Source organism: Podarcis gaigeae (genome assembly GCF_964106915.1).
Source record: "Podarcis gaigeae genome assembly, chromosome: 1".
Classification (NCBI taxonomy): Eukaryota; Metazoa; Chordata; class Lepidosauria; order Squamata; family Lacertidae; genus Podarcis; species Podarcis gaigeae.
Window position 1 is genome coordinate 57627464 of NC_139678.1, and position 27514 is coordinate 57654977.

At 42.5% G+C, this 27514-nt stretch overlaps 1 protein-coding gene across 1 annotated transcript in view; it reads left to right on the top strand.

Annotated features, from left to right (window-relative positions):
• Positions 1-27514, top strand: part of ABTB2 (ankyrin repeat and BTB domain containing 2) — a 152513-nt gene that overhangs the window by 101344 nt on the left and 23655 nt on the right. The window contains exons 2-4 of the mRNA XM_083749927.1: positions 906-1052; positions 5562-5775; positions 27125-27277. Coding sequence (XP_083606053.1) covers positions 906-1052; positions 5562-5775; positions 27125-27277 — 514 coding nt within the window. The remainder of the gene's footprint in view (positions 1-905; positions 1053-5561; positions 5776-27124; positions 27278-27514) is intronic.

Here is a 27514-nt window from a genome sequence, read left to right on the forward strand (position 1 = left end):
GGAGGTTAAGGGGTGATATGATAGCCATGTTCAAATATATAAAAGGATGTCACATAGAGGAGGGAGAAAGGTTGTTTTCTGCTGCTCCAGGGAAGCGGACATGGAGCAATGGATCCAAACTACAAGAAAGAAGATTCCACCTAAACATTAGGAAGAACTTCCTGACAGTAAGAGCTGTTCGACAGTGGAATTTGCTGCCAAGGAGTGTGGTGGAGTCTCCTTTTTTGGAGGTCTTTAAGCAGAGGCTTGACAACCATATGCCAGGAGTGCTCTGATGGGGTTTCCTGCTTGGCAGGGGGTTGGACTTGATGGCCCTTGTGGTCTCTTCCAACTCTATGATTCTATGATTGTACAAAGCAGCTTATATATGTCATACCACATTTTGACACAAATCATATGAAGCAAATTGTAGTCCAGATGTTCAGGCAAATGCTGAGCATGAAACCAAACCCATGGTTGGATCCTACTAAGTTCTGCAAGGGACGTTTGTGGGCACAAGTCTACTTTGCAAAACATGCTTATCTCTACTTGTAACAGCCCTACTGCTAAACAAGTGGTTTAGATAGGTGGGAACCCATTCTTTGTTATTTAAGAGACTTCAGAGGTCTCCAATCCAGGTACTGTCGCTAATTCTACCACTCTTAGGCATGTTGAGAGGCCCTACAAGATAGCAGAAGATGTGACCGACCACTTTGATTGGGTCGTGCTCAGTTCTGGAAGTTCACCGGGAATTAAGATGGGTTGGATCAATCTTATTTACTTCTCATAAGTCAGCACTGTGGCTTGCCGCAGAGGAAGCGGTACAGAGATGGAGCTTTTGACCATTCTTCCTCTTTCTTGTGTGTTGTTTTATTTATCCTGATGCTTTCTAACAGGCGTGTTTTCTCTTCTCTGTCTCTTTTTAGGTGTACTTTCTCTGCCTGCGTACTTCAGTCCTTACAACGATGGATCCATGTGCAGTAATGGAAGAGCTGACGCTTACGCCCAGCTAGAACTTAGAACTTTAGAACAGTCTCTCCTGGCAACTTGTGTTGGAAGCATCTCCGAACTGAGTGAGTTCCGCCCGCATATGATCGCTTGTTTTCAAAAAATATGGGACCTTTCCATATTGAACTCAGAGGAAATCTTGGTGTTGGGCCCATGTTGTTCAAGGTATTAGTGTTTTGTGATATTACTCAGGAAAATTCAGATTCCTTCACTGGGTATTTTAAATATAATTTCCTACAGTGATCTTTATTTGTTTAATTGTTGTCAGTGTACATTATGCTTTACAGATAAAGGCCAGAGAGCCCCCTTTCTCAGCAGGTTTGCAATCTTAGACACAGGAAGGAAACAGAGGAAGAAGAGGAAAGTGATGGAGGCAGAGATTATTGCAGTTACACATATCCTCAGGATCCCTTCCAACTCTATGATTCTATGAATGTGCTGTAGATAACCTATTCACTGCAAGTCTATAACATCATCATCATTAATTTGCATGCCACATTTCCATAATCAAAAAGTTAAATTTAAATAACCGTGAACAACAAGCTACATCACATTAACGAAATTCAGCAATCCCCTGATCTAACAATAAAAATGCAATAACGTGATCTCCACAGCTAAAATTTGACTCCACTAAAACACCTAAATAACCCTTCACCTTGGTGGTCTCGAGTCTGGGCATCATGAAAGTCTTGAAAGACTTTCAACAGAAAATTTGTCTCTGGCACCTACAACTGGAACAGCTTTGGCTAGCTTTAGGTGGTGCATGATGGGCACAGCTCTGATCTCACAAAGAAGGGAATGGCCAAGGGTCCTGGGAAGAATGAATAGCAGGCTGCCTGCCCACCCTGCATCTTCCACCCGAGGCAATAACTCACTCTGTCTAATGGTGGGGCAGGGCCTGCAGGAAACTTTCAGATGGCGGAAGGTGTGGAAGTGGAGGAGCAAGGGTGACGACTAGAAATGTGTCAGTATATAAGAGCAGAAATATAAAGGAGGCATGGCTGTGGAGGGTTTTGAAGGCAAAGAGGAGAAACTTTGAGGTGAGAAAGGTGACAGCATGGTCAGGAAGCCATTTCCTGAAGAAGAAGAAGAAGAAGAAGAAGAAGAAGAAGAAGAAGAAGAAGAAGAAGAAGAAGCAGCAGCAGCGTTTGGATTTGATATCCCGCTTTATCACTACCCAAAAGAGTCTCAAAGCGGCTAACATTCTCCTTTCCCTTCCTCCCCCACAACAAACACTGTGAGGTGAGTGGGGCTGAGAGACTTCAGAGAAGTGTGACTAGCTCAAGGTCACCCAGCAGCTGCATGTGGAGGAGCCAGGACGCGAACCCAGTTCACCAGATTATGAGTCTACCGCTCTTAACCACTACACCACACTGGCTCTCTCCCCAGGCTAGAGCTGGAGGCATTAAAAACTTTTCACCTCCAACCATTCCCCCCCCCCAACTGTGCAATAGTAGTTTATGTCTGCACCACTTGCTTTGGCTTTTGCAGCATTGCCACTGTTGTAGTAAACATGGGGCTGTATACCTCTGGCAAAATTGGGCATCTCAAATTATCTATCTCTGAGCTATATACACTATGTGAGTTATAGATTGCTCACCCCGAATGCCTGATAAAACCCACTCTGTATTTTTTTTACTACATTTATACCCTGCCTTTCCTCCATGGCATATGTGGTTCTCCCTCTCCTCATTTCCTCTTCATAACTCTACAGCTAGGCCTGAGGGGTTGTGACCAGAACAAGGCCACTCAGTGAGATTCATGGCTGCATGGGCATTTGAACCCTGGCCTCCCAGGTCCTAGTCCAACACTCTAACCACTGCATCTTACTGGCTTCTTTTCTGAAGCTACCTGGAATTGCACAAAGAGGAGAGTTGTTAAGCACCTGGTGGGCTGTAGCATTTGGCTGGAATGTGACAACCAGCCTAAAAGCTGTGAGTTTGATAATGCTGTGAGTCAGGTGATTATTTGACCTTCGGCTTGGGAATGCACAAATGCCAAAGGGCCAGTTCTCCAGTTGAGCAGCCAATTTTGCCTTCTATATTTTTTTTTAAAAAAAGCTTTCTCTAACTTCAATGTTTTCTGTTCTTTTTTTAAGCAGAGGAAAATCATGAAAATGTTTTTTTCATGCTAGGTTTGGAAAGTCTGTTTATATTTTGATTAATGCAAACTACGTTTTGGAGCCTGTGCTGCTGAACAATGACCCTTTAAGTTGTGCTTTGCTGGCTTATTTCTTCCTGGAAAAACATTCCTCTTGGCATTCCTCCCCTGGTCCACCACCATGCAAACGCTGCTGTCAGAAGCCAGCACATACCTTATAGGTCTCACCATTTATTTCACAACCTGCCTTAATTTGAGGTTTCACCCCCCCCTTCAAAAAAAAAAGTTTTACATACCTGTATATTCTGTGACACAAGAGAGCACTTGTAGCAGAAGTCCATGATTGAATGCAGCTTCCTTTCCCTACTCTCTATTCGGCTGGCTCAGTGATTGTATTTAATGAATGGATCTCCTTATATATTTGCTTAGTAGCTTTCTTTTATAAAAAAATGTGGTCAGAAGTTGCCAGTACAGCAAGGAGGGAATACTGGGTAAGGGATATGTGTATTATTCTGCACTGAAAATTTGAATTCCAGATGTACTTCTTGTATAAATTTGCAGCATTGCAGATTAGACCAACAGAAAATTCATAGGATGTTAATGTGGCTACAATTTTTCAATTCTATTCAATATCCAGCCTCAGGATTCGAGAATATTTGTGTGGGGGTCTTTACTCCAAAAGTAAGTTCCACTGTGTTCAATTGGATTTACTTATGAGTAAATGTGCATAGGAATAGTCTTTTTGCATCTGCTTAGAAGTACCATTGATGCCAATGCAGATTATTCTCTAATGAAGAACAAGCCTCAGAAACGCCTTAAGCATCCTAGTGTTTATGACTGCGACCTGGTTTCCTCTCTTCATTGGTTGGAAAGACACCCTTAGGTGTCTTTTCGGGAATCAACTTGACTCGTTGCAATTTTATACCCTTTACCAGCATTGTAATCATAAAAGAACAATGGAAGACTCTTTCCTGCTGTAGCTTCCTGAGAAATAAGAGGATTCCCAAAGAAAAATAGGAATTTGTGGCTTACATGTGTACATATAAAATGTAGTATTGCCCTTATAAGTCTTTGTGACCCATCAAGCTGAATGGGAGGTAGCCAGATGCTTAGCAATCCTCTCCTTTTTGCAGTCATACACAGGCAGCAACAAACAGGAGGGGTTTTTTGGCCCCTGATGGGCCACCGTACCTGGCAGGCCAGCTGCGTTTGGCTTGCTGGGTCACAGTGTGCAGGCCTACTTGAAATAAAGTAGCTGTTGACAACCATAGACTTAAGAAAAGTTCTGCTGGATTCAGCCATAGGATCGTCTTCTCCAGCATCCTGTTCTCACAGTGGCTCACCAAATGTCTGTGGAAAGCCCACAAACAGCACTTGAGTTCAGCAGCACTTTTCCCAACTTGTGATTCTAGCAACTGGTATTCAGAGTGGAACATAGGCATCATGGCTAGTAGCCTTTGATAGGCTACTTCTATAAGGTCATAGAAGTCATAGAATCATAGAGTTGGAAGGTACCCAGTGTCAGCATCGCCCTTGAGCCAGTGCCACCAACTGGACTCATCCACTTCAGCCCCGACTGGGCCAGGCGAGCTGAGTAGCACTTCCAGAGACCACCTTCTGCACAGGAACAGGTCAAAGTGCTATGGACTCACAACTCAGAGCTGTGAGCACCAGATTCACTTCCACAAGACAGTCGTCGCACAGCAGAGTATAGCAGAGCATAAACAACTCGAAGAGCAGCTCTGTAGAATATCTTCTTTATTCTCTCTACAACTATAATACACAACTATATACAGAGCTAAATGAGGTCTAAGCGGAAATGCTGAACTGCACTGTGTGTCTGCAGCTGCTCTTAGCAGCAACCTTACAGAGATAACACACACTCTCTCTCTAACACTCAGTTTCTCTCTTTCTTTGATGTGAGGCTGGAGCGGAATAAGTAGAGAGCAGAAACCGCCCCCTCCTCTCTGGAGAATCAGCAGAGAACATCAGCAGATTCTTGGATATGGGAGGGGTGAAATCTCCTCACCCAGAGGGGTCATCTAGTCCAGTCTCCTGTAATGCAGAAATCCCACCCACAGCCATCCCTGGGTGGGCTCGAACCACCACCCTTCTGGTTAACAGCAAGGCACACTGACCCATTGTGCCACCAAAGTGTCATACTTCAGTTATCAACTTCTAAGGTCTCATATAGAAGATGCACACTGGTGAGGTGGGGGTGGTCTTGTAAATTGGAAGATTTAGTACTGTGCCAGTGCTTGACAGTCAAATGCAGCTTTCATAATTCTAGCAGAAAGATCCAGTTAGCTTATTTAAAGTCTCAACAATTTTATGAGGATGAACAGAAAACAGTAAATGGCTCCCTCTCGATTGTATTTGCAGTGACTGTGGCTGAAAGGCACTCACTGGAACTGGTGAATATATCATTTCAGTAAATGATACTATTTTTCTTTCTTCCTCTGCTCCTTTCCCAGGTGATTTAGTGTCACGAGCAATGCACCATATGCAGTGTTTGAACACGCTCCGCCCTGGCATGAGTCCTGTACGACAAAACAGGCAGCAGCAGCAACCCATCTCCTGGTCCCCTGATGCCCTCCACACCCTTTATTATTTTTTACGCTGCCCTCAGATGGAGTCTATGGAAAACCCCAACCTGGATCCACCAAGGATGGCCTTGAATAATGAACGGTAGGTCATGGTTAACAGAGCCTCATTTGGAGGCACACAACCTTTTAAGCCATATTGATAGTTCTGCTGAATTCCATGTATCAGTGAGTCCTGTAAGACGGCCTGTGCCTTTTTTTCACTTTCACAGCTAACTGGAACTGGAAAGCGAGTTGCCTTGGTCACTGATTTGTGCAGCTAAGACATATCTTGTATAATTATCCTCAACACGTTTATCAAAGCAGCCATTACCAGATGTCCAGAATTGGCCTGGACAATACAGAAATTGCCTTTTCCAGTGTCCAGAATGTATTTCTCTCTGTGCATGGATCCCATGGTGGTTTCTCAGTTTCTGCTTTGCAACCATAATATCTAGTCGAAATTGTTATTTACTTATCTGTTTGAAATATTTGTGCTCTGCCTTTTGCACTGAAAAGTCTTCAAGACATCTTACAGTCCAAGAAAAAACAATATCCGATCCAGTCCAAAAACAGCAAAACCCACACCAGACAATAGTAGATTCGGCCGCAAACTAGAAAGGTAACAAATAACAAAGTTCATGTGATCACTTGCCAAGAGCTCAAGGGAATTAGATGTTTTTAATTTGACACCTAAACGGTAGGAGATTGGAAACCAAACAAGAGTATGACTCTACCTTCAGTTCTTGTTTTATCCCTAATATTTTAATCCTGCTTGGCACCCATCTTCCTTTTCCTCAGCTCTGTGAGAAAGGCCATAATGCAGTGGTTCCCAAATAGCTCAGGAAGCATGTCCATTAAATTTATGGTGTGGATCTGTCCTCACAGCTAGACAGTGTAGTCAGTACTGAGCTAAATGGTCTAACTCAGTATAAGGCAGCTTCCTGTGTTCCCCTCTCCGCTCATCCCTCCACCTGACATCACACCATAATTTTTTAAACACTCTAGTTTTGCTTAAAATGGGCTGGCTCAGAATTCTGCAGAGCAGAGGGGATGAGTCTTGGCTTCCTTTCCCAACCACTGACCTCAGATACCCACTGCTCTGAGGAGCCAAGGGAAACAGCACTTCCCCCATGACATCATCACTCATCTCACTTCCCCTGGCCCTCATTGCAACACACTTTGGCCTTGTAAGAGGCCCCTGGTGATGGGGTTGGGGCCTGGGGCCTGGGGAAGGAATCAATATATTTGAGCAAATCTTGTGAACTGTAGAGCCTGACTTTCTATATGGAGGCATTTTGGAAGGTGTTGTGCAATTAAAACACCACAGCTACATGTCCTGGTTCTTCAGAAGAAACTATGTGTTTAAATAAGATACATTCTAAGGGAAAGAAATTGTCAGTGATGAAGGAACCCTCTCCCCATGGGCTTTCAAACAGAATACCACAGTTGTTGTTGTTTTATGTTGCTGTGGCTAGAAGAAAAGATGGAAGTGGTTTAAAAAAAAAAAAAGAATTCCCAGGAGGTCACAGGAAATGTAACACAAAAGGCAAATGTGGTAGGTTCACTGCCCTTGACAATACCGCAAAGGAAGAGTAACTCTCTTAAGAGCATCTCCAACCTTCTTCTTCTTTTTGTAAATGTAATGGTCGTGAAGGATGAAGAGAGATCTGAAGAGCACTTCTGGGGCTTGAAATTGCTATCCCTAGTGTAGAGGTCAGTCAGCGTTTTGCAAGATGGCTTTGTGGGACAGAAAATATGAGGATGTTTTCTCATATTCTCTTCTTGACATGTCATTATTCCTATGACAGCTCAGCGTGATGCCACCATGCTGACCACATCTCATTTTCCCTGTTGCATACAGAGAAGGGCTCTGATTAGAATGGGATGCACATTCATATATAAGCATTTTTCTTTTGTCCTCCCCGCAAACTCCTCTTCTCATGGGCTTCGTGCCAGAGAGGAAAAACACCAGGATTCCTTTCCAGGCTGCGGCTCTAGTTTATTTCTTAAATCAGTGTTATATATACTGCAGAAACCTCTATTATTACTGACTGAATCCATGTACAAGAATTGCACAGTAATGTTTAAACAATATGCACTTGTGGGCTTTGATTCAACAGAGCAAGTGCACTTCAACTGTAGCTTCAGTCCCATTAATCAGCTGTTTGGCAGGGAAGAGGAGAGTTTGCATCTGTGTGGGAGGGGGTGACTGAATGCAGCCTCCCATTTAGCTCCAAACAGCTGATCAGTGGGATTCCGTTTTTTCAAAAAAATAGGGATATGCATATGCCTTGGCTGCCTGGTTCAGACTTGGGAACTGTGTGTGCCAGATCCATTTTTCATCTAGCAAGGGATATGCCTAAGGAAGCCAGGTTCCATGCAGTTTAGTTTTTAATCAAAACAGGTTGAACAAATGACAGGCTTTAATGTAACCTGGAAGTGAACAAAGATCCCAAAATATCTGGCAGCCAGCTATACCGCAGTCAACAAAAATCCAATGAGCCTTTGAAAATATTCCAAAGTATATTTTGTGTGTTTTACCACAATGACCCCAATGCCTGTCATTTAATGTGGCCAGTGGGATGAATGCTCCAGAGGATACTTTCCTGCACCAAAGTCCATTCTTTCCTTTCCAGCAAGAGGGAAAAGTAAACGGAGGTTGCCTTTGAGTGTGCCAGGCACACAGCACGATGGATAAAGGCACTGATTCACTTACCGTACGTTGTCTTGGCAAGGCTGTAGAGTCAACCCTCACCTCTCTCCACTTTTAGTTGCCTGTTGTAAATCAGCTGCAAACGCTGCACTGCTGCATTGTGTAGCATTGTTGTTGTTACTGCTGTTTTCTGGAACATACTTTCGATGTGCATTGTAGACCCAGGAACGATCTTAGTCACATATAAGGGGTGATTACCAGCTATGCTGTGGCTTTTTAGCTGCCATGCAAAACCTACTGGTGTTAAACAGTCATTCTAAATAACAAGAAATATAAAGGGGATTATTGGCAATGGCCAAAAGTAAACTTTCTTTTCATCTGGAAGAAACTATTGGGCGGAAGAATTCCTTACTTATTAGTCTGTTGATTGCTTACCTTTCTCTTGCTCCCCTTTGTTCACTCCTTTTTGGTTTTTCATCTGTACTTTTGAGAACGCCGTTGTCTACTGAATCGTGGGCATAAAAAATTGAGTCTGCTTTGCACTTGTTAGAATTGGGCCTTCAAATGTCTGCATGAATAAAAATAGTATTTAATGTTTGTTTATAGCTTTTGGGAATTCAAAGTGTTTCATGTGCACTATCTAGTTATAATCCTTACAACAACCTTGTAAAGTAATCTGTATTACTATTTCCCCATATTGTAGTTGGGTAGTGGCAGCTGAGAGAAAGTGGCTTGCCTACGGCAAACTAGTGAGCTTGTGACAGAGGCAGGGTTCCAACTAGGACCTTCTGTTTGGTAGGTCAGTCTTTTAGCCACTACAGTGCGCCAACTCTCATTACCTTGACATAACTCATGGAACATTCTCCTTAGCAATGCTTTGAAGATAACCCTTAGACTGGGGAGACACTCTGGGGTGGGGAGAGGCTAAATCTCTTCTCCCAGTGGCAGGGGCTGAGGTGGGGAATTGCACCAAGGACAGTATATGTAAGTCAGAACATGTGGATGTGGGAAGGGTTAAGCACCTCCTACCTGCTAGTTCTTCCCTACTCAGGACATGGTCCTGCATTACCCATGCAAACATGGGTTGGAAACATACATCAGCCAATATGACATGTAGTTCCACCTTTAATGACCAGGTGGAGTTTGCTATGAGTTTGTTTGACAAATGTGTTATTTCTTTGAAAACCTAGTGGAATCTACGTTAGCAGCACGCGTGGTTTTATTTATTTATTTTCCAGTCCATCCCTCTCTTGCAACCACCCTGTGAGCTAATTTAGCTCCTAGCCCCAGGCCACTCACAAATGTGAAACCCAATTTCCCAAGCCTGGTACTAGCTGTGGCACCATTCTTCCTCTTCTTTCTAAGTCAACTAATGCTACGCCATTCGCTGGAAGATCGTTATGAATTTGGGGCCATTTAAAGGGGTAACGACTACAACACCAACAGAACTCTGACTTTCTGGCGCTAGAAACTGCGCTTACCTGGAAAGGTGTTTTGCAATATTCAAAATGCTAACCTGTGTCCTAGAATGTGAGTACAAGCCTCTTCTCACGTTGCAACAAATCCCCTGTTGCCTGATGGAGGGGCAGTGCCTTGGAGATGTCACTATCGGCAAACACATCTTGACAGGACACATATGCTTCTGCTCCAGCACTTTTTGGGTTTCTCAGAGAGATCCTGAAAATTGATGAGATATGTGGAAAGCAAACAGAGGTGTGGCGATGACACCCCTGAGCATCTGCTCTGTTTCCTTTCCATCACTAAGGTTAGCATCATTTGGTTATGCGTTAAATGGACCTGAGTACATTGTGAAAATATCAGAGAGAAGGATGAATTGACCCTTCAGTCCATTCACACTGCCCTGTTTCCCAACGCATCACAATGTACAAAATGCGCAAAATTTGCTAAGAGTGTAGCATTTTGTTCTGACCGGCAGCAAGGGAACAAAACAATCAATCTGCAAGCTTGGAGGTGGTCCAACTTGGTACCCCCATTAGGTTCCTTTGATGAAAGCCAGTAAGCATTTTATTTCAGAGGTGAGGGGGAGTATGCCGTCCAGCTAGAAATAAAAATTCAGAAGTTGCCAACTTGGTGGAAACGGAATGTAGGCTGGAAAAACTGTGAGCGCTGCAAAAAGAGAGAGGAGGCTTTAATGAATGCAGGGAGGCCAGCTAGCTTGAACAAGAGAGACCTTGTTCTGGTTTTGGTACACTAGGGGCCCTCAAAATGTGTCAGGTTTTGTTGCAACGAGGCTGTTTGTGAGATGGATGCAAAGCAATACAGTATCAGTTGTCCACTGTGCACTTCAATGGAGATTGGTGGTGCTGATGCTATGTACCAGATTATTATTTTTAAAATGATGTGCAAATTTCTTGTTTTAAAGAGATGCCTCCTCTTACACTTATTACTTCCATGGGGCTAAGATCCGAAAGCATTGTAAGGTCTAATAAGAAAAATGTAAAGCGTTGTTGGTGTCATCTGATGCCTGCAACTTGGTTGCCAACATCAGAATAGGATATTGCTGGAAATTTGCTAGGATCAGCACCCTGCCTCCCCAGTTATGAAAGTGAGGGAGGTCCCCACAGCTGCCACTGCCACTATGGACCCCACTTCCCTGGACTTGAAAAAGCCTGTAGAAGGGTTGTGCATGGATTCTCACAGAAGCATAGTACCTGTGGTATCTGTTGCGTTACAGAACTGTGGCTTTTTTATGAATATAACTCCATGTTGTGCTAAATGTTACATGGTGGGAAAAACTGTATGCCAGGTACTGCCCTAAATTTCACAAGACGCATCCAGGCACTGAGCAGACCAAGGCCTGTTTTTCTTCAGCAAGGTGGTGGGTGGCCTCTAATGTCTTCAGGCCATTCCCTGGTCTGGCTTCGGTAAGATTTCACAGCACCTGATTTTAGCAGATGTGCAATAAAAGGGACACCTTCCCAGACAGCAGCTCATATAGTGGATTGTCTAATTTTAAGAAGACCACCTGGCCACGTTTAGAAGACTTCCATAAGAGGCAGTGAAGACCACCAACTTGGATGACGTTAAAAGAGGATTAGATGGATTTGTGGAGGATAAGGTTATCAGTAGCTGCTAACCCTGATGGTTATGTTCTGACTCTGCTGTTGGGGGCAATATGCTTCTGAATACCAGTTGTTGGGAAGCACAGGAAAGGAGAGAGCTGTTGCGATGAGGGCCTGCTTGTGAGCTTCCCATGGGCATCTGGTTGGCCACTGTGAGCACAGGATGCTCAGTGAGATGGGTCTGATTCAGCAGGATCTTCTTCCATTCTTACGACAAACTAGAACTTCCTTCTTACTGTGCCTTCTGCCTTTGGAATATTTCATACATAATTTCTGCAAGATTGTTGTTCCTTATATGAGACTGAGAAACGAACACTTCTGAGCAGTGGCGTAGCGTGGGTTGTCAGCACCCAGGGCAAGGCAAGTAATTTGCGCCCCCTAACCCGGTAGGGGCAGAGAGCTGCAAGTGCGAGCGAGCGCCCCCCAGATGTTGCGCCCAGTGCTGCCGGCCCCCCCTGCACCCCCCCACACTACGCCACTACTTCTGAGGCCTTGGGTTGGTGACAGGACAGAATTCTGCCATGTTCATATAGTGGCCTTATTTTAGGATGAATTTTTTTTAAAAAAAATATGGTAGATTTCTATAATCCATATTTTGTAATGATAAAAACTCGTTCTGTTTGCTTTCTCCCCCATGACATGATAGTCCTGTGTAAGCAGCACTCCCATTTAGATCATCTGTCTTATGTGAGAAGTCAAGTTGTATTGTTCATAATCAACCCCCTAGGATTGCAGGGGGGTCCTCCTATGTCTACTAAGAATTTATATAATATGAGCAAAACTGATGAAACAAGAACTCTATTGACTTTACATAACATCATGGACTTAGCTGACCGTTTTTACTTGCAGAGCACAAGAGACTTTCCTGAACCTTAACATCATGAGATTCTTATGTGACTCAGTGAATCTAATTTTTTTTAACAGTATGTTCCTTAAACTTGTGCCTCTAGTAAACAAAAGTGTGATTCTCTGGCCAGATAGATTGTAGCCAAAAACAAATGTTTACAATAGCAGACAATTTAGAGATGGTTGAATATTTAAGACAGGCAACCCTACTACTAGACTTTACCCTAAGCCTTATGTTCATCAGCTATATTCAAGAAATAAGTTACCATTGTAGAAACTACTCAGCATCTACATGTCTGCCTTAGATGTCTGTGCTGGGTATCAGCCTGCAGAAGATGCCATAATTTCTTATATTTTGCAAATACAGCGATCCACATGCCCTGTCCAAGGCATTTACTTCCCAGACTCCAAGTCTCAGATCAGACTATTAGTGGTTTGTGACTGTTTTGCATTTTCCTGTAAAACAGTTCACATCGGATAATGCACAAAATATGAAATGTTTCATCTGAGTTTCTAAAACGACATCAGAAGAGATCACATTTCATTTTTGAAAACCCCAGAGAATTAACCAGTAATACTCCTTCTCTACACAGATGAGGGAAAGTGAGTCCAAAGGGGCTGTGGGGCCATGCTTTTAAGCACGCTGCTATCATCTTCCTGGCTGTTCACAAATTCACTAGTACTTTCTGCAGCAGGGAGCCTTTTCTACTTATTTGGCCTGGTTTGCATGCTGGTGCACAGAGAGAAAATCTCAGCTGCCTTATTCTTCTCCTGCTGCTCCAGTTCTACCCAGTTCGGCTTAGTGTTATGTCTGAAACCAGGCTTGTGGTTTGTCTTGCTCTAAGCCAAACCATGGATTAGCCCTTGGCAGCGCGACAACAGCAGGAGTCTGGGAGGAGCAACTAGCCATGAGTTTCTCACTGTGCAGCCATCATGCTTGCTCATTCATGCCAAGCCATAATTTGGCTTACTGTTATGTGCAAACAAGGTCATAGAGGCTCCCCACTTAACTCTAAATTCTATGTGGCAACTCTTGCCTCTATGGCCTCAGAGACATACGATCATCTGCCCAACATAAACTAAGCATTTATGTGGTTAAAAAATTGGGACCCATTAGAAAACACTCTCTGTCCTTGACCATCCCTGCTATGCTTGTCCAAAACTATGTCCTTGCTAGCTTTCCTATGTTTCAGGAATATTCTTGGCTACTTTTATGGGAATGAGGTAGGGTTATATTTTTGAAAGCAGTAGTGAATGCTTATAGCCACGAAGACATTTAGGCCTTTCTTCAGGCGTCAGGTTCATGACTAAATAGATGTTTACAGGTTTGCAAATAGCTTTCCCTGCCCTCACTAGCCACTGCTTATAACACATAGCCTCTTGAAGCTTTATTTACTACATTAGCAGATGCGTGCAGTGTCTTTTTGGATTTCTCTCCAGAATAAGCCTCAAAAAGGCAGGCGGAAAATCAAGCTATTTTACTTGCTTAGTCTGACCAGGAGCACAGTTTGTTATGCTGTGCTGTACTTTTCAAAACTGCAAGCTTCTGTCTTCCTTCTGCAGTTCCCTTGATCACAGCAGGATGTGAAGCTGCCACACTAACAGAAATGACTGGAATTGCATCTGTGGAGTCCCAGTTCACACAATACAGGTCTTCACACAATGCCCATACTAAGGTAATCAAGTGAGAGTGCCAGGACATGTGACAAGCAGCCCTTCAGCATAAGAGGCAGCATGCATCCCATGTGGCATTAGGTGCCATAGTGCTTCACTGCTCTTTCACTTGCTGGAAACATGGCAGGTGTCACCAGTGGGGCTATGCCACTTGCTTAATTCAGTTTTAAAGAGCCCATACAGACTAATGGGAGAGCATAAAACTGCTGATGGATACGCAAGAAGACAGTGGAGGAAAACTGCAATGGTACAAACCAGATGCTTGTTTGTTTAGCACAACATGATTATTTCCAACCCAAATTTTTGGTAATACCATGATTGTGATTATTACCAACAGCAGACTGAATCTCTGGCATAATTTGAGGCAGGTCTCATCAAGGCTTAGTCTCAGAGCTTGTGTCTACCACGACGATTCAGCCATGAAACAGAGGAAGCAATAAGAAGAAGAGTTTGGATTTGATATCCCACTTTATCACTACCCGAAGGAGTCTCAAAGCGGCTAACATTCTCCTTTCCCTTCCTCCCCCACAACAAACACTCTGTGAGGTGAGTGGGGCTGAGAGACTTCAGAGAGAAATATGACTAGCCCAAGGTCACCCAGCAGCTGCATGTGGAGGAGCTGAGACGCGAACCCGGTTCCCCAGATTACGAGTCCATCACTCTTAACCACTGCACCACACTGGCTCTCATGTGGTGAGATGAGCCTGCTGGATCAGGTCAGTGGCCCATCTAGTCCAACATCTTGTTCTCACAGTGACCAGTGGGAACCTTGCAAGCTGGGCATGACGGCAACAGCACTCTCACCACTTGTGATTCCCTGCAATTGGTATTCAGAAGCTTGCTGCCTTTGAGAGTGGCAGCAGAACATAGCCATTGTGGCTAGTATACAGAAGAGTGTCTCTGGTTCTCCTCATTTCACGACTGACCAACCACATCCAGGTGGGATTAGGGATAGGAGTTTCCAAGAAGACTTTCAAACACATTTGGATCTCAAATATTAAGCTGCAGTACTAAACCATGGAAGTGTCCAATGTATCAGCGATGCCAGGATTGTACTACAGAAGACAGTTAAGTAGGGTGGAATTCGCAGTCTCTGACCTATAACTCATTAAGATTGGACCTTGGAGTCAGGGCTTTGTTTTTCATCCAGAACTCACTGTTCTGGCACCTCTCAGGTGGGCGCCACTGCCATTCAAAGAGGGAAGTATTCATGGTGAGTTCCGGCACTTCTTTTTCCATAAAAATAGCACTGATTAGAGTTAGGATTGCTCTGCCCTTACACTTTAGAAATTCGGTCTAGGGTTACTGACTATCGCACGTACAAGAGAGCACGTAATAGCCAAATTGGGCAGCATGTCTGAGCACAAGCTTAGTTACTTAAACAGTTTTGAATATATAATAATCTCGTCGTGTGTCATTTTAGCAGTTTGCAAACATTATAATAATTGCCCTTTCATCACTTGAGGTTAATATAATTTCCTATTGAACTAAATTACACATCCCAGGGTGCAGGGATCTCTTGTTTCCTGAGGAAAAATGTGGTCTGTTCTGAAACAATCAAGTCGTCCTAAACATAAGCACATGATGTTGAGCCTGCCTTTGCCAAAATCCATAGTTGGGTTTGACTTGGGCTTCCTCTTTCCTTGTTTATATCTTCATCACAAAGAAGGCACTAATCACTGAGCTGAGGAAGGAATGGAACTTGCTATATATTTCTATAACAGAAATGTCTCATTGTCTGCTGTATTGTTTTAGGATTATCTTAATGATTTGTTGATAATTTTCATTGCCATTTTTTGTTTTGCTGTGTTCTTAAGACCGTTGTTAGCTGTCCTGGAACGGGATAGGGGAATAATCAGACTGAAAGGCAGTTCCTCCCCACCCCCCAACAATAATACGCCTATTTACTTGCATACCTATTCGTAACCATAGATCAGGTGAATTATTTTAAAAGGATAACTGCTCTGTGTCAGACAAATCCCTCTCAAATCAGTTACCTGTCTACATTTATTACAATTCTTTGTCTCTTTATTGTGGGAGAGAAAAAGGGGAGGTAACATTAATTTGTGAGTTTAACATTTTTTAGTGGGGGCGGGGTGGCAAATGGGAAGAAGAGACTCTACATTTAAAACACAACTTGAAAACAGAAAGTATCACAGTCTTGAAGCTGATAGTATTGCTTGAGTTTGTGAGGTACAAGACACCCTAAATTCCTGAATTCAATAAAAGTTAGAATTAATCAAGGTTTGGCGAGTTGAACTGTATCGAACACTGAACCCCTGGTTTCAGCTTATGTTGAAAATGCAAGCCAGGCCAGCTTAGTAAGAGTTTGCTAAATGTGGGTTGTTAGGGAAACAAAGCCTGATAATGACCAAATCATTAACATAACAAAAGGCAGGCAGAGGGGCCATCAGGAGATTCAGTGCCAGATAGCAAAATGGGTGAAGCCTCTTCCTGGGCCCTGGTTTAGTTAGTAAGACAAAAGACCAGTGGTAGTTTTTAAGATTGCAGTTTGCCTTGTTGGTGGAATGAAAACCTTTTCAGTCTGTTAGTGCCAATAGGCACTAGTTCTGGGGTCAGAGGTCAAAGCAGGTTGCCTGCTTCTATGCTGCAGGAAGGAGTCAGAGAGCATGGCTGTTTTCTGTTTTGGATTCAAGGCTCTTGCACCTATTGGAGAAGCAAGAGACGCACTTGGAGTTCACTGCTATGGACTCCTCCATTGTAGACTGAGGTTGTCTATATGTGTAAATAAACCATATATCATAAAGACACCACAGTCCGCTGTGCCACATTTCCAATGGAAACACGAACCCTGGGTAATCTCTCACCACTTGGAAATTGGGGTGGCATAGAACAGTATTTTAGGTCATGGCTGTAACAGTCACATAAATGTGATTACAAGCTTTTCCTAGATTCTGCCCCTAGGGCAAAATACAAGTTTGTGGTTAGAGAAGAGGAATCTCATGTAACAGGAAACACAAGTTCCTCTCTGTGCTGCACATGCTTTGTCAATTATCTGGGACAACCACATAGCCTTGTTCCAAAAATTCTTTTACCTTCTGAATGAGTGTTATAAAACTCCCTTTGCATACCTGCCACCATTTTATAAATGAAAAGATGAACTCTTCTTTGTGTATTTGTAACACCCCTATTCTGTACATCGAAGATGGTTACACCAAGCCCCATAATACATTGCACAAGGCTTCTCTCTACCCGCTCCTGTTGTATTCATTTGCTCTGCAACTGTCTGTCTGTAACTACCACAGTTGGGGTTTTATTTTGGTAATTAGCTGGTTTTATGCAGGGTTGCTATATTTCAAACAGTGAAAATCCAAAGAGAAAAGTTGCTTTTGGGGGGAGGGGGGCAAAGTTGTTGAGCTATTTTAAAGGAAAATCTCCACCTCCTCCATTCCTGCAGGGGGAGCCACTACTAGGTCTCTGTTTGTTCCAAGGATGGATGGAGCCCTTCTGTTTGCAGAAGGGAAGTCTTGACCCAACCCACGAGGATTGAAACTTGAAATAGCAGTCTGCTTAGGTGCATACCACCAAACTTAGAAGAAGCAAGTGTAGCTACAGTGGCTTTTAAGAATAGGATATTCTCTTGTGAGAGGCCATGAAACCATAACAACATGAAGTAAAACCAGGCAGAGGGCCTTCTTGGTAGTGGTGCCCACCTTGTGGAATGCCCTCCCATCAGATGTCAAGGAAATAAACAACTATCTGACTTTTAGAAGACATCTGAAGGCAGCCCTGTTTAGGGAAGTTTTTAATGTCTAATGTTTTATTGTGCTTTTAATTCTGTTGGGAGCATGGGAAACCCAGCCAGATGGGCGGGAGATATATATATATACACACAAATATAGTATCTAGTTGTTTCTGATTTCAGGTTCAGGAGATGGTTGTCGTGCTGCACTATACATCTTCAGCAATGGAGCGCTTCTCATGTATTGTTAATATTAGCATTTGACTTGCAACTTTACAGGAAAAATGATCTCTGGAGCTCTTAAGAGACTCCAGTTAATTATCCGCTGCAGAAGAAAAAAGAACCCACCCTAATTTAACATTCCACTAGGAAAACACTGGCATCTACTTCAAGTGGGAATTGAGTTACACAAAGATTGCACACGCAGCAACAACAGATTGTGTACAAATGCAACATCAATCAAATACTTCAAAAATAATTCTGTCTCCTCTGCAGTGGTGCTGATCAGCCATTTCCCCTACATGTTACTTTTCTTCATCTTAGACTGTCTGGTGCTTATTAGAAACTCATTTAGTTTTTGAAAATTGTTCATGGAAAAATTATGTTCTTGATAGGCCTAAGAATCGAATTAAGTCTGCCACATTGGAAACTTTTAGTACAAAATTAATAAAATGGCCCATTTCCCCCATCCTTCAGAACTGATCAAATGTTTATGTGACGGATCTTTCTTTCTTTTTATTGACTGATTTTGCAACATACAACCTAAATCCTTTGCTTGTTTGCAGTTCTGAATGTGTTGAGACTTCTTCCCTAGTAAGCATGTGCTTTCAGCAATTTGCTACGGCATCTCTCTGTCCAAAGGGTTCTCCAACATTCTCTTCAAAATTAATTGCAGGGTTGAATGTTGCAGATGAATCCTGAGTATTGAAAGCAATATACAAAAGAAAAATACACAGCTTATTTCTGTTCAGTGCAGATCACTGTTTAAATGCAGGAGCCACTCCTTCCAATGGAAAACAGTGCAAGGTCAGAAAACAGCCCTGTTGAAACAAATGAAACAGGCCTTATGGGAAAGGGAGCTCTTTGGGCATTTCTAGGTTCTTCACCAGGCTTCCTCAATCTCGGGCCTCCAGATGTTTTTGGCCTACAACTCCCATGATCCCTAGCTAGCAGGACCAGTGGTCAGGGATGGTGGGAATTGTAGTCTCAAGATATCTGGAGGGCTGTTCTGCACCTACAGCAGTTTGCTGGGTCAGTCCAATAATCTTTGTATCCTTAAATTGGAGGCATATTTTTGCTCTTGATCTTAGGTGGTGAAAGTAGAAAGTAGTATTGGTTTGCACATCATGCTATGCCAAACTTTAGTTTAGTGTGACTGCATACAGGAACCTGTGGAGGAGCTCTCAGCCATGGTTCGGCTTAGTTCAAACCAGTTTCACGGAAGCAGGGGTGCCAACTTGAAAAAAATATTAGGGGGGGCTGGTAAGCCCCACCTCGCATAATCAATCACAATGCATGGCACATGCACACCATCTGAATGCCGATGCCCATTAACAGGGGAGGCTCAAATATTTTATTGGGGGAGCTGAAGGGACCTTGGCCCCTAGGAGTTGGCCGCTATGCAAGAAGGTCTTTTTGTGCCTCCCAATCTCTGCTGACTATCATTTGCATGGATAGCCAACCTGATACTTTCCGGATGTATGACTCCAGCTCCTGTCAACTTCAGGTCAGTGCAAGAGTTGGAGGAGCATCCTTTTGGCTACTTTGGTTTAGAATAAAAAAAATTCCTTCCAGTAGCACCTTAAAGACCAACTAAGTCAGTTCTTGGTATGAGCTTTCGTGTGCATGCACACTTCTTCAGATCCCATGGTATCTGAAGAAGTGTGCATGCACACGAAAGCTCATACCAAGAACTGACTTAGTTGGTCTTTAAGGTGCTACTGGAAGGAAATTTTTTTGTTTTGACTATGGCAGACCAACACGGCTACCTATCTGTAATTGGTTTAGAATGTTGTGCTATGCCTTGCAAAAGCAAACCAAAACCCTTCCATAAATTGCACAAGGAATCATTGTGGTTTAGTAAGCTAAGCTATGCAACCTATTATGTATGTATACTCTGCAAGGCAAAGGTTTAGCAGTATTTAAACAACATATACACATGGGGGAAGTAGATGGAAGAAAGCATTAATTTTTAATCTCTTGACTTACCAAGCCTGACTTCCAATTCAGCGATGAATATTTTGAGATGCTATTTCTAAAAGGTACCGTGCCCATGTTTGTCTTGCTTTTTGGTTTCCTCTGTAACTTGTAAATATATATATATATATTAAAGAAAATAAATAGGGCCCTACCACTGGTAGACAAATAGCAGGTGAAATAATTCTAGTGCAAAATACTGAATGAAATGTCCAGAAGACAAATCTTGGCTGACTTTATCTGTATCAAGGGTACATGTAATCTGTACTGGGTTCTGCGGGAGACTGCAGAAATGAGTAGTTTTGTTTTCCGTATTTGTCATTTCATCGTTAAGCCTGTAAGGTGCAGCTCAATCATATTTTCATGACACACACCTGCAGTTTTGCTGGTTTTCAGAGGGGAGGATGTGATTAACAAGGAGGGGCGATCTATGGCTATATCAGGGATGCAAGCAAGCTTATGGCCAGATAATAGTATTACAGAGCAACCCTATGGATGTTTTACTCAGAAGTAAGACTCACTGTGTTCAGTGGGGCTTAGTCCCAGGTAAGTGTGGATTAGATTGCAGCTTTAGTTTCTGATTCACATAAGTAGTTACTAGCTTATGAATGGAATAACTGCATTATATTTTTCAATACAGGATTTTCATTAAACAGACTCATATCAAACTGCTTCTGAGAGCAATGCTAATGAACTGTGGAGGAAAAAAGATAAAGTATTCCCAGGATAAAAATCTCGTGGTCAAGTTTCACTTTTGCAGCAGAATAGAAGCTTAACTCTTCTTTGATTGGTCTTAACGGGTTTCTTTACATAAAAATACACCGAGGTATGGAGGAAACTGTAAAATATTGAAGGAAAAAAGATGATTCTACCCTCCCCCACCCCCCAGGTTAAAAGTCAGATATTTCAATTAAGAATATCAGAATTTGAAGGGGGGAATGTGTACAAAGATGGAAGCAACTTGATTCTGAAGATATATAAATGATATTGAAATATGGATATGAGGCACTATCAGGCAAAAATTATGTGGCTAAGGGTATAAACCTATAGACAGCCAGAAGCAAGTCTTACACAGTTCTGTATGTCTTACGTCTGAGTAGACATTCTTAGGATTGCAATGTTAGCAGGACCTATGAAGGTCTGACATTTCAGGACCAGCACACTTCTCTGGGGAAGATCTGCTTTGCTTTGGAGGAGGTGTGAAAATCTCCAAAGTAGCCTGATTTGGTTCAATATTCAGACTTTGTCCAAAGCAGATGCTTCTTCCTGATGGATTGCTCTTGATGGGTTGCTTGGATTTAACACTCTGAATTGCTTATTAAAACATATTGTACACATTTATGTATCAAATTTCTTTAATGCAAATATTTTCTGGGGGATTAACAATTAATAATTAATAATAATAATAATAATAATAATAATAATAATAATTTTTATTTATACCCCTCCCATTCACATTATTATTGATACTAGGGGCAGCAGAGAGTGCTCACAGCAATTGAAGGTCTTGGTATCCTGATGCATGTGTGCTGAAACAATTCAAGAATATTGAACATTCTCTGTATCAGGCCCAGAATCCCTATAGTAAGAATGTGACGGCATGATTCTTGAGTGTTGAAGGGTTCAATGAAAACTGGTCACCCTTTCCTGTATCCATTCTTCTTGGACCTTTTGGTACCATGAGACATGCTTTTTTAGCTGAACAGAGCCACAGATTTCCAGGGAGACTAAGATGATATCTTTGGAAATTTGGAGCTGAAACTGTAGAGCTGTCATTATCTGTGCCTATGCATACACATCTTACTACTTATGTTTCTGGTTGATCTGGGTGTGCAGGTTTCTGTACAGTCCTGCCCAGACCAGTTTTCCTTAATTTTTTTAGCTGGCAAAGGAAAGGATACATGCGCAGCCATTTATCCGTTTATAGACATATCCACATTTATTTCATTCTATATCGGCCTTGCCCAATGTGATGCACTCCCAATGTGGTGGACTACAACTCCCATTGTCCCTGAACACTGGCTCTGCTACTTAGGGCGTGATGGACTGCATGCATTTAAGACACTAATGGGAATTGTACAAACAACTGTATAACTTTCCGTATACATCTGAAGGCAGCCCTGTATCAGGAAGTTCTTAATGTCTAGCTTTCATTGCGTTTTTTATATTCTGTTGGAAACTCCCCAGAGTGGCTGGGGCAACCCAGTCAAATGGTCAGGATATTATTATTATTATTATTATTATTATTATTATTATTATTACAAATAATCTGGAGGGCACTGGTTTAGAGAAGGCTATTATGAACTGGGATATGACTACTCAATGCCAAAAATCAATATCCTAACATTGCAGAAAGATAATTTTATTTCCTTTTTAATCAGTTTTTCCTTTAACAGAGTTGTAGCCAGTGTTAGTCATATCAGAGGAGACCCAGTGAAATCCTTCAACCTAATTTAGTCATGTCTATTAACTCCAATGGGTCTACTCTGACTAGGACTAACAGTGGATACAACTTGTTTGTGCTCCTCATTTCCAGCGCTTTGAAATGTTTACATTAGGAGTGAAGCTGACTGGACCAGAAGATCCCCTTCAGTTTTCATTGCACATAAAGCTATCAAGCTATTTTTGCTAGCTAAAAGCTAAAGTGGGGAGTTGCTTCTGCTCTTACAATCATGTTGTCCATGGTTTACCTGCCAGTACAGTTTACTGTCATCATGGTTTACTGTGCATGAGCCGTCTGTGCTCACTCACTTTGCTTCTCCCGACTTGCACTGGGAAGATACAAGCCACAATTCCTAGCTTTGTGGTACATCTGAAGTGGGGATCGTCATTTGTTTTCTTTAAACCACAGTTGGCAAGCCAGGAACAAAGTACATGTGCTTCCACATGAAAATAACTACTTCTTACAGAGGGGGTATTATGTGGCACCTGTAACAATGCCAGAACTGCAGAGCCAAGCAGTTGGGTGGGCACCTATGGGGTAAGGTGATCCTGCAAGTAAATTGGTCCCTGGCTGCTGAGGGCTTCGTTTACCAAAAGCAACACCTTTATTTATGACTTACTGTGATGTGTGAACATGGCCATTCTCCATTTACTCTCTTGGACAGAAGGGGAGCAAACCTTTTCACAGAGCATGCCATTCGGTAGTCTCACCCCTCGAATGCTTTCCATTCAGATTCTGCTCCGACATGCCAGCTGCTGTTTGTAATTCTGGCCTCTGTCAGCTTTTGCAGCATTGAATTTCCACTCTGTAAGTGTTACTTCTGGTGTCGGCGCTCAGTAGCCTTCCCACTCTTCCCCAAATGACTGAGCAGTTTGTGGTCAGGTTCACCGCTTCTTCATACCAGTAATCAATTGACTTAGGAGTCATTTCCATCTCGAGAAGCATGACAAAGAATGAGTTATGGGTCAGTTCTTTTAAAATCTGACAGGTTCTGAGCCACTAGAGTATGCCATTTTCATCTAAATAAAAAAATAAGAGCCCGTTCACAGGACATGAGTTGACATTGATCCTTGACTGCCTCTGCCAGTGACGGTTATGTGTATGCTAAATCAGCATTAGGAGAGTATTTCACCTTGGATATTTTCACACAGAACATGCTCTGTTTCAGTTCTATAAAAGGCTACCTCATATTCTTACTGCATGCAGCAATTGAGGGCTATGTTTGATCAGGTACCTCAGCATCTTTTGTAAAGCTTAAAAGCATCCTTTGGAATGGGGAGACATGTATTGAGACAGGAAGACTGGAAGAAATGGGGCTTCTCATCCTTTCTTGTCCATTGATTTCCCTGTTAAAATGCACCACACACACATTGCTAATAGCCTTGCTGGGGTGGGGCAATAAGACAGGTACAAAACAGTCACTTGCCTTCTTTTTTTAAAATGAAGGTGTAGGCAATTATTTTGATCAGGAAAATAGCATAGTGGGGAAGAGTAAAACATCACTACCCTCTTCCCTGTCGCCCATTTCTGCAGCTGTTTTAAAACAACTAAACTGGGCTCCATTCCAAGTGCTGGTGCTTGCCTTTGTAGCCCTCTGCATCATAGAAGCCAAGTGACTGCTGGTTCATCTCCTCTCCTGTCACTTAACCCAATCTACACCTAAGACCATTCTCCAAATCGCTGGTTGAGTGGCAGCCAGGAACAGAGCCTTTTCCACGGTGGCACCCCATCTGCAGATGGCCCTTCTTTGACAGGCTTGCCTGACACTCACTTTACTATCAGTTCAAGTCCTTTAAAAAAAATTGCAAGGCTTTTTTGATAGCGCTAACTTTTCTCTGTTTTCTTTCTTTTAAGCTAATGTGGGTTTTTAAGAATTTAGAGTTTTACCTTGACACACGCTCTTCTTTTTTATATTTTGTAATCTCCATAATTTTTCTTCTTTTGTAAACTGCCTTTGGGAATGCCAAGTGGCTATTGAAGGACACGTTATACATTTCAGGAATGAATGAATAAGTTTTTAAAGCCCATTGGGAGATCCAGTTACACGTTGTTTGGCCCAAAGAGAAATCTGCAAGTCAGCTTCCTGCCTCTTAGTTTGACACTCTAGCATTAAACAAGCAGGGGCAAGATCACTCTGAATGGGCCGCCTGAGATTGTATTTCTTTTTGTGTCTGTGATAATATACAGTATATGTGGCAAGCAGGAAGATAAACATAGGAGCTGAGCTGTCACAGTTCTGATGTCATTTTTGTGGGGGAAACACCATGTTTCAGTGCCCAAAGAATTGTTTTCTGCTCGCTGGAAGGTCACCTCTGTGCCTGGTGTAGAATGGCTAAATGCCCTGTAATCAAAAGCACTTTGTCTGTCTTTATTTGAAAGTAGCTCACTGACTCCTGTCAACTCTTTCAACCTGTTTTATAGGACTCTTGGTCACATCCCCATCATACATTGACAGCACTTTTAACATTCATGGAGAATCCTGGGAACTGTAGCTTGTCAAGAATGCTGCCCTCACAGAGCTCCATTTTCTACCACGCTTAACAAACTACAGTTTCCAGAATTCTCCAGAGCTGTTAGGACTGCTATAATAAGTGGATGTGACTTTAGCCTGTGAATGGACAGACCTAGAAACAGGAATGGAAGAAGAATTAATTTGGTTTGCATTTTGATAAGAACCTACCCAGTTTACACGGGCTCTCCTTCAAAATTCACAGTTCTCTGAATTTTTCAGCGCAGCATACCAAAATGCACATACTATTAGTGGAAAGGCAAATGCTTAGAAAAACTAGCAGATTTCAGGAAATGCAGATGAAAATGTTTATGAATTTTCATACAGACTCTTTTTTTAATGCAAACATCTGGAAATGGGATAAACCTGAGACTGGAAAAGTGAGAAAAGTTGACAGATTTGTCTTTCTCTACCTTGAAAACAGGGTATGCCACTCCCTTTTCCTACTGCAGCTCACACACACCTCCCGGCCTCCATCTTTACAAGCCTTTTAACAGACTTCCTAGCTGGCAAACCGAACACCAAATCACTCTACTATTTTGCCCACCCTTTCTCTCCTTCTCCAAAAAGAATGGTAGAAATCAATGTTTTATAAACTTTACCTAAAAGCTTCCATGAAGTGGGGGGGGGGAGTGAAGAAGTTGTGACCCAGGGGCATAATGGGGCGGGGGAATGAGTTAGCATCCACCCTCTATAGTTAGGTTCCTTGGAAACAGGCATAGCTGGTTGGTTTTCCCAGAGGTTGAGCCTAAGGAAAAAGCTGTATGTATACAATGCAGTGAGTGCACTTTTCCAGCAACCTCACCTCTCAGGTTACATACATCTGTACGCAGCATTAGTCATTTTGTGAGGCACCTTGAGAGGCCTTTGTTGGATTAAAGGCAGGATAAAAGTTTCTAAACCAACTGATAAATTACAAAGAGGGTTCCTGATGCTGTCATTCTGAGCAGTGTACTTTGCGCAAGCACTGTGTGTGGGTGACCTACTCTACTCCACCCCACCTCCTTGACGAAAGCTACAAATAAATACTTAGATATTGTTTTTGATTTAATTGGTGAGGTAACAGATGGAACAAATGGTTGGGAATGCTCTGTGGGAAAAATTCCTTTGTGGATTAGGAGGGTTAACTAGATAGCTGAACACAGAAGGGAAATGGGTGCGGAGGGAACAGCGCACGTTGCTTTTTATGGGCTGCCTGTGCAAAACACACCTTGCTTGTGGCAAAATGGAAACAGATGTTAGACTTTTGATGAGCGGAGTTGAAAGTATACATGTTGAAAGCCTGGCAGAGGGAGCTCCACTCGCAAATCCTATTATTTGCAATGATTTCTAACAGGATTTGTCTTTCCTGCTCTTCTTCCCCGCTCCAAACGCATCAATCTGAAAATGCCTTTCATGATGTCATCCGCTTTTCTTAATACCCAGTTCATTTTTCTTTCCCTCTATCACATCTGTGGTCCCCCCCCCCCACCTTTCTGATCTGAACTTTAAAGGGTAGGAAGAAGTCTATCCTCTTAGCCCCACGGATCAATTGCTCAAAGGGGAAGCATATTTTTCTAGCATAAAACATACTGAATTGGATTTGAGAATATGTTTCTTTAAAATATACACTTGGCATCTGTAAGCCTATCAGCAAGGGCAGCTTCATTCTTTCGGTGGAACAAAACAAATCAGTCTTGGTGTTTCTAGTTCTGAGGCAGTGCACTGGTAAGAGAAGTGATAATAATGATAATAAATAGGGGGAAGTTTCTACTATACTCTCCTTCTTGAGTTGACTAATAAGTACATACCATCAGAGGCCAGGTAAACAAAAGAAGGCTCACTCATCAGTGACTGGAGAGTTAGAAATCATATTTAGTGGTGACCCAGAGCGCATCATTTCACTATTCCCCATGTAAGTGAATGATTTCTTACAATGGAAAACAAAATACTGCAATTGGGGACAGTTTTGTGTGGGCCAGCTATTGAGTTCATGGCTCAGGCAGTATTTTAAGTAGGAACTCACAGCACACATTCTTAAACACCTCAATTCTAAGTGGATTTTTAAAAAGATAAATCCTGGTGTATCTACAGGAGTACTGTTTATTTCAAATGCAGTTCTTCCTACCTGCAGAACATACAGGTTGCCAATCTGCATGCAAAGGCCCCAAATCGTATGTTACTTGAAAGTAGCTCCCATTGATGTCAAAGAAAGCTTACTTTCCAGTTTGAAGCTAAGTGTGGAGTTTTAAGAAGAAATTTTTCGGAAGTGAATAAGATTCCTAACTTTCTAGGGCACTTTGAAATATATTTGGCCCAGATAACAATCACATGAGGTCTAATGGGACTTCCCTTTCTCTCTGAAGGCCATTCATGCTTCTTCCCCCACTGATGGAATGGATGCGAGTTGCTATAACGTATGCTGAGCACCGGAGGAGTTTAACAGTGGACAGCGATGATATAAGGCAGACGGCCAGGCTACTCTTACCTGGCTTGGACTGTGAACCTCGGCAGCTGAAGTAAGTATTGTGCTTTTATTGCTTGACCAAAAACAATCCAAAAAATTCTGCTAAATTCAATCACTGGGTAATCTTGTGCAGCTTGTAGGTTTCAGACAATTTCTACACACACATGCAGAAGACTGAAGTTTGTCCAATGTTGCAATGGATGTGTGTGTGTACCTAAACTTCAGGATCATCCTTTGCCATTAAGAGTCATTTCACACTAGCGAAATACCGTACACAATGGGCAGAGAA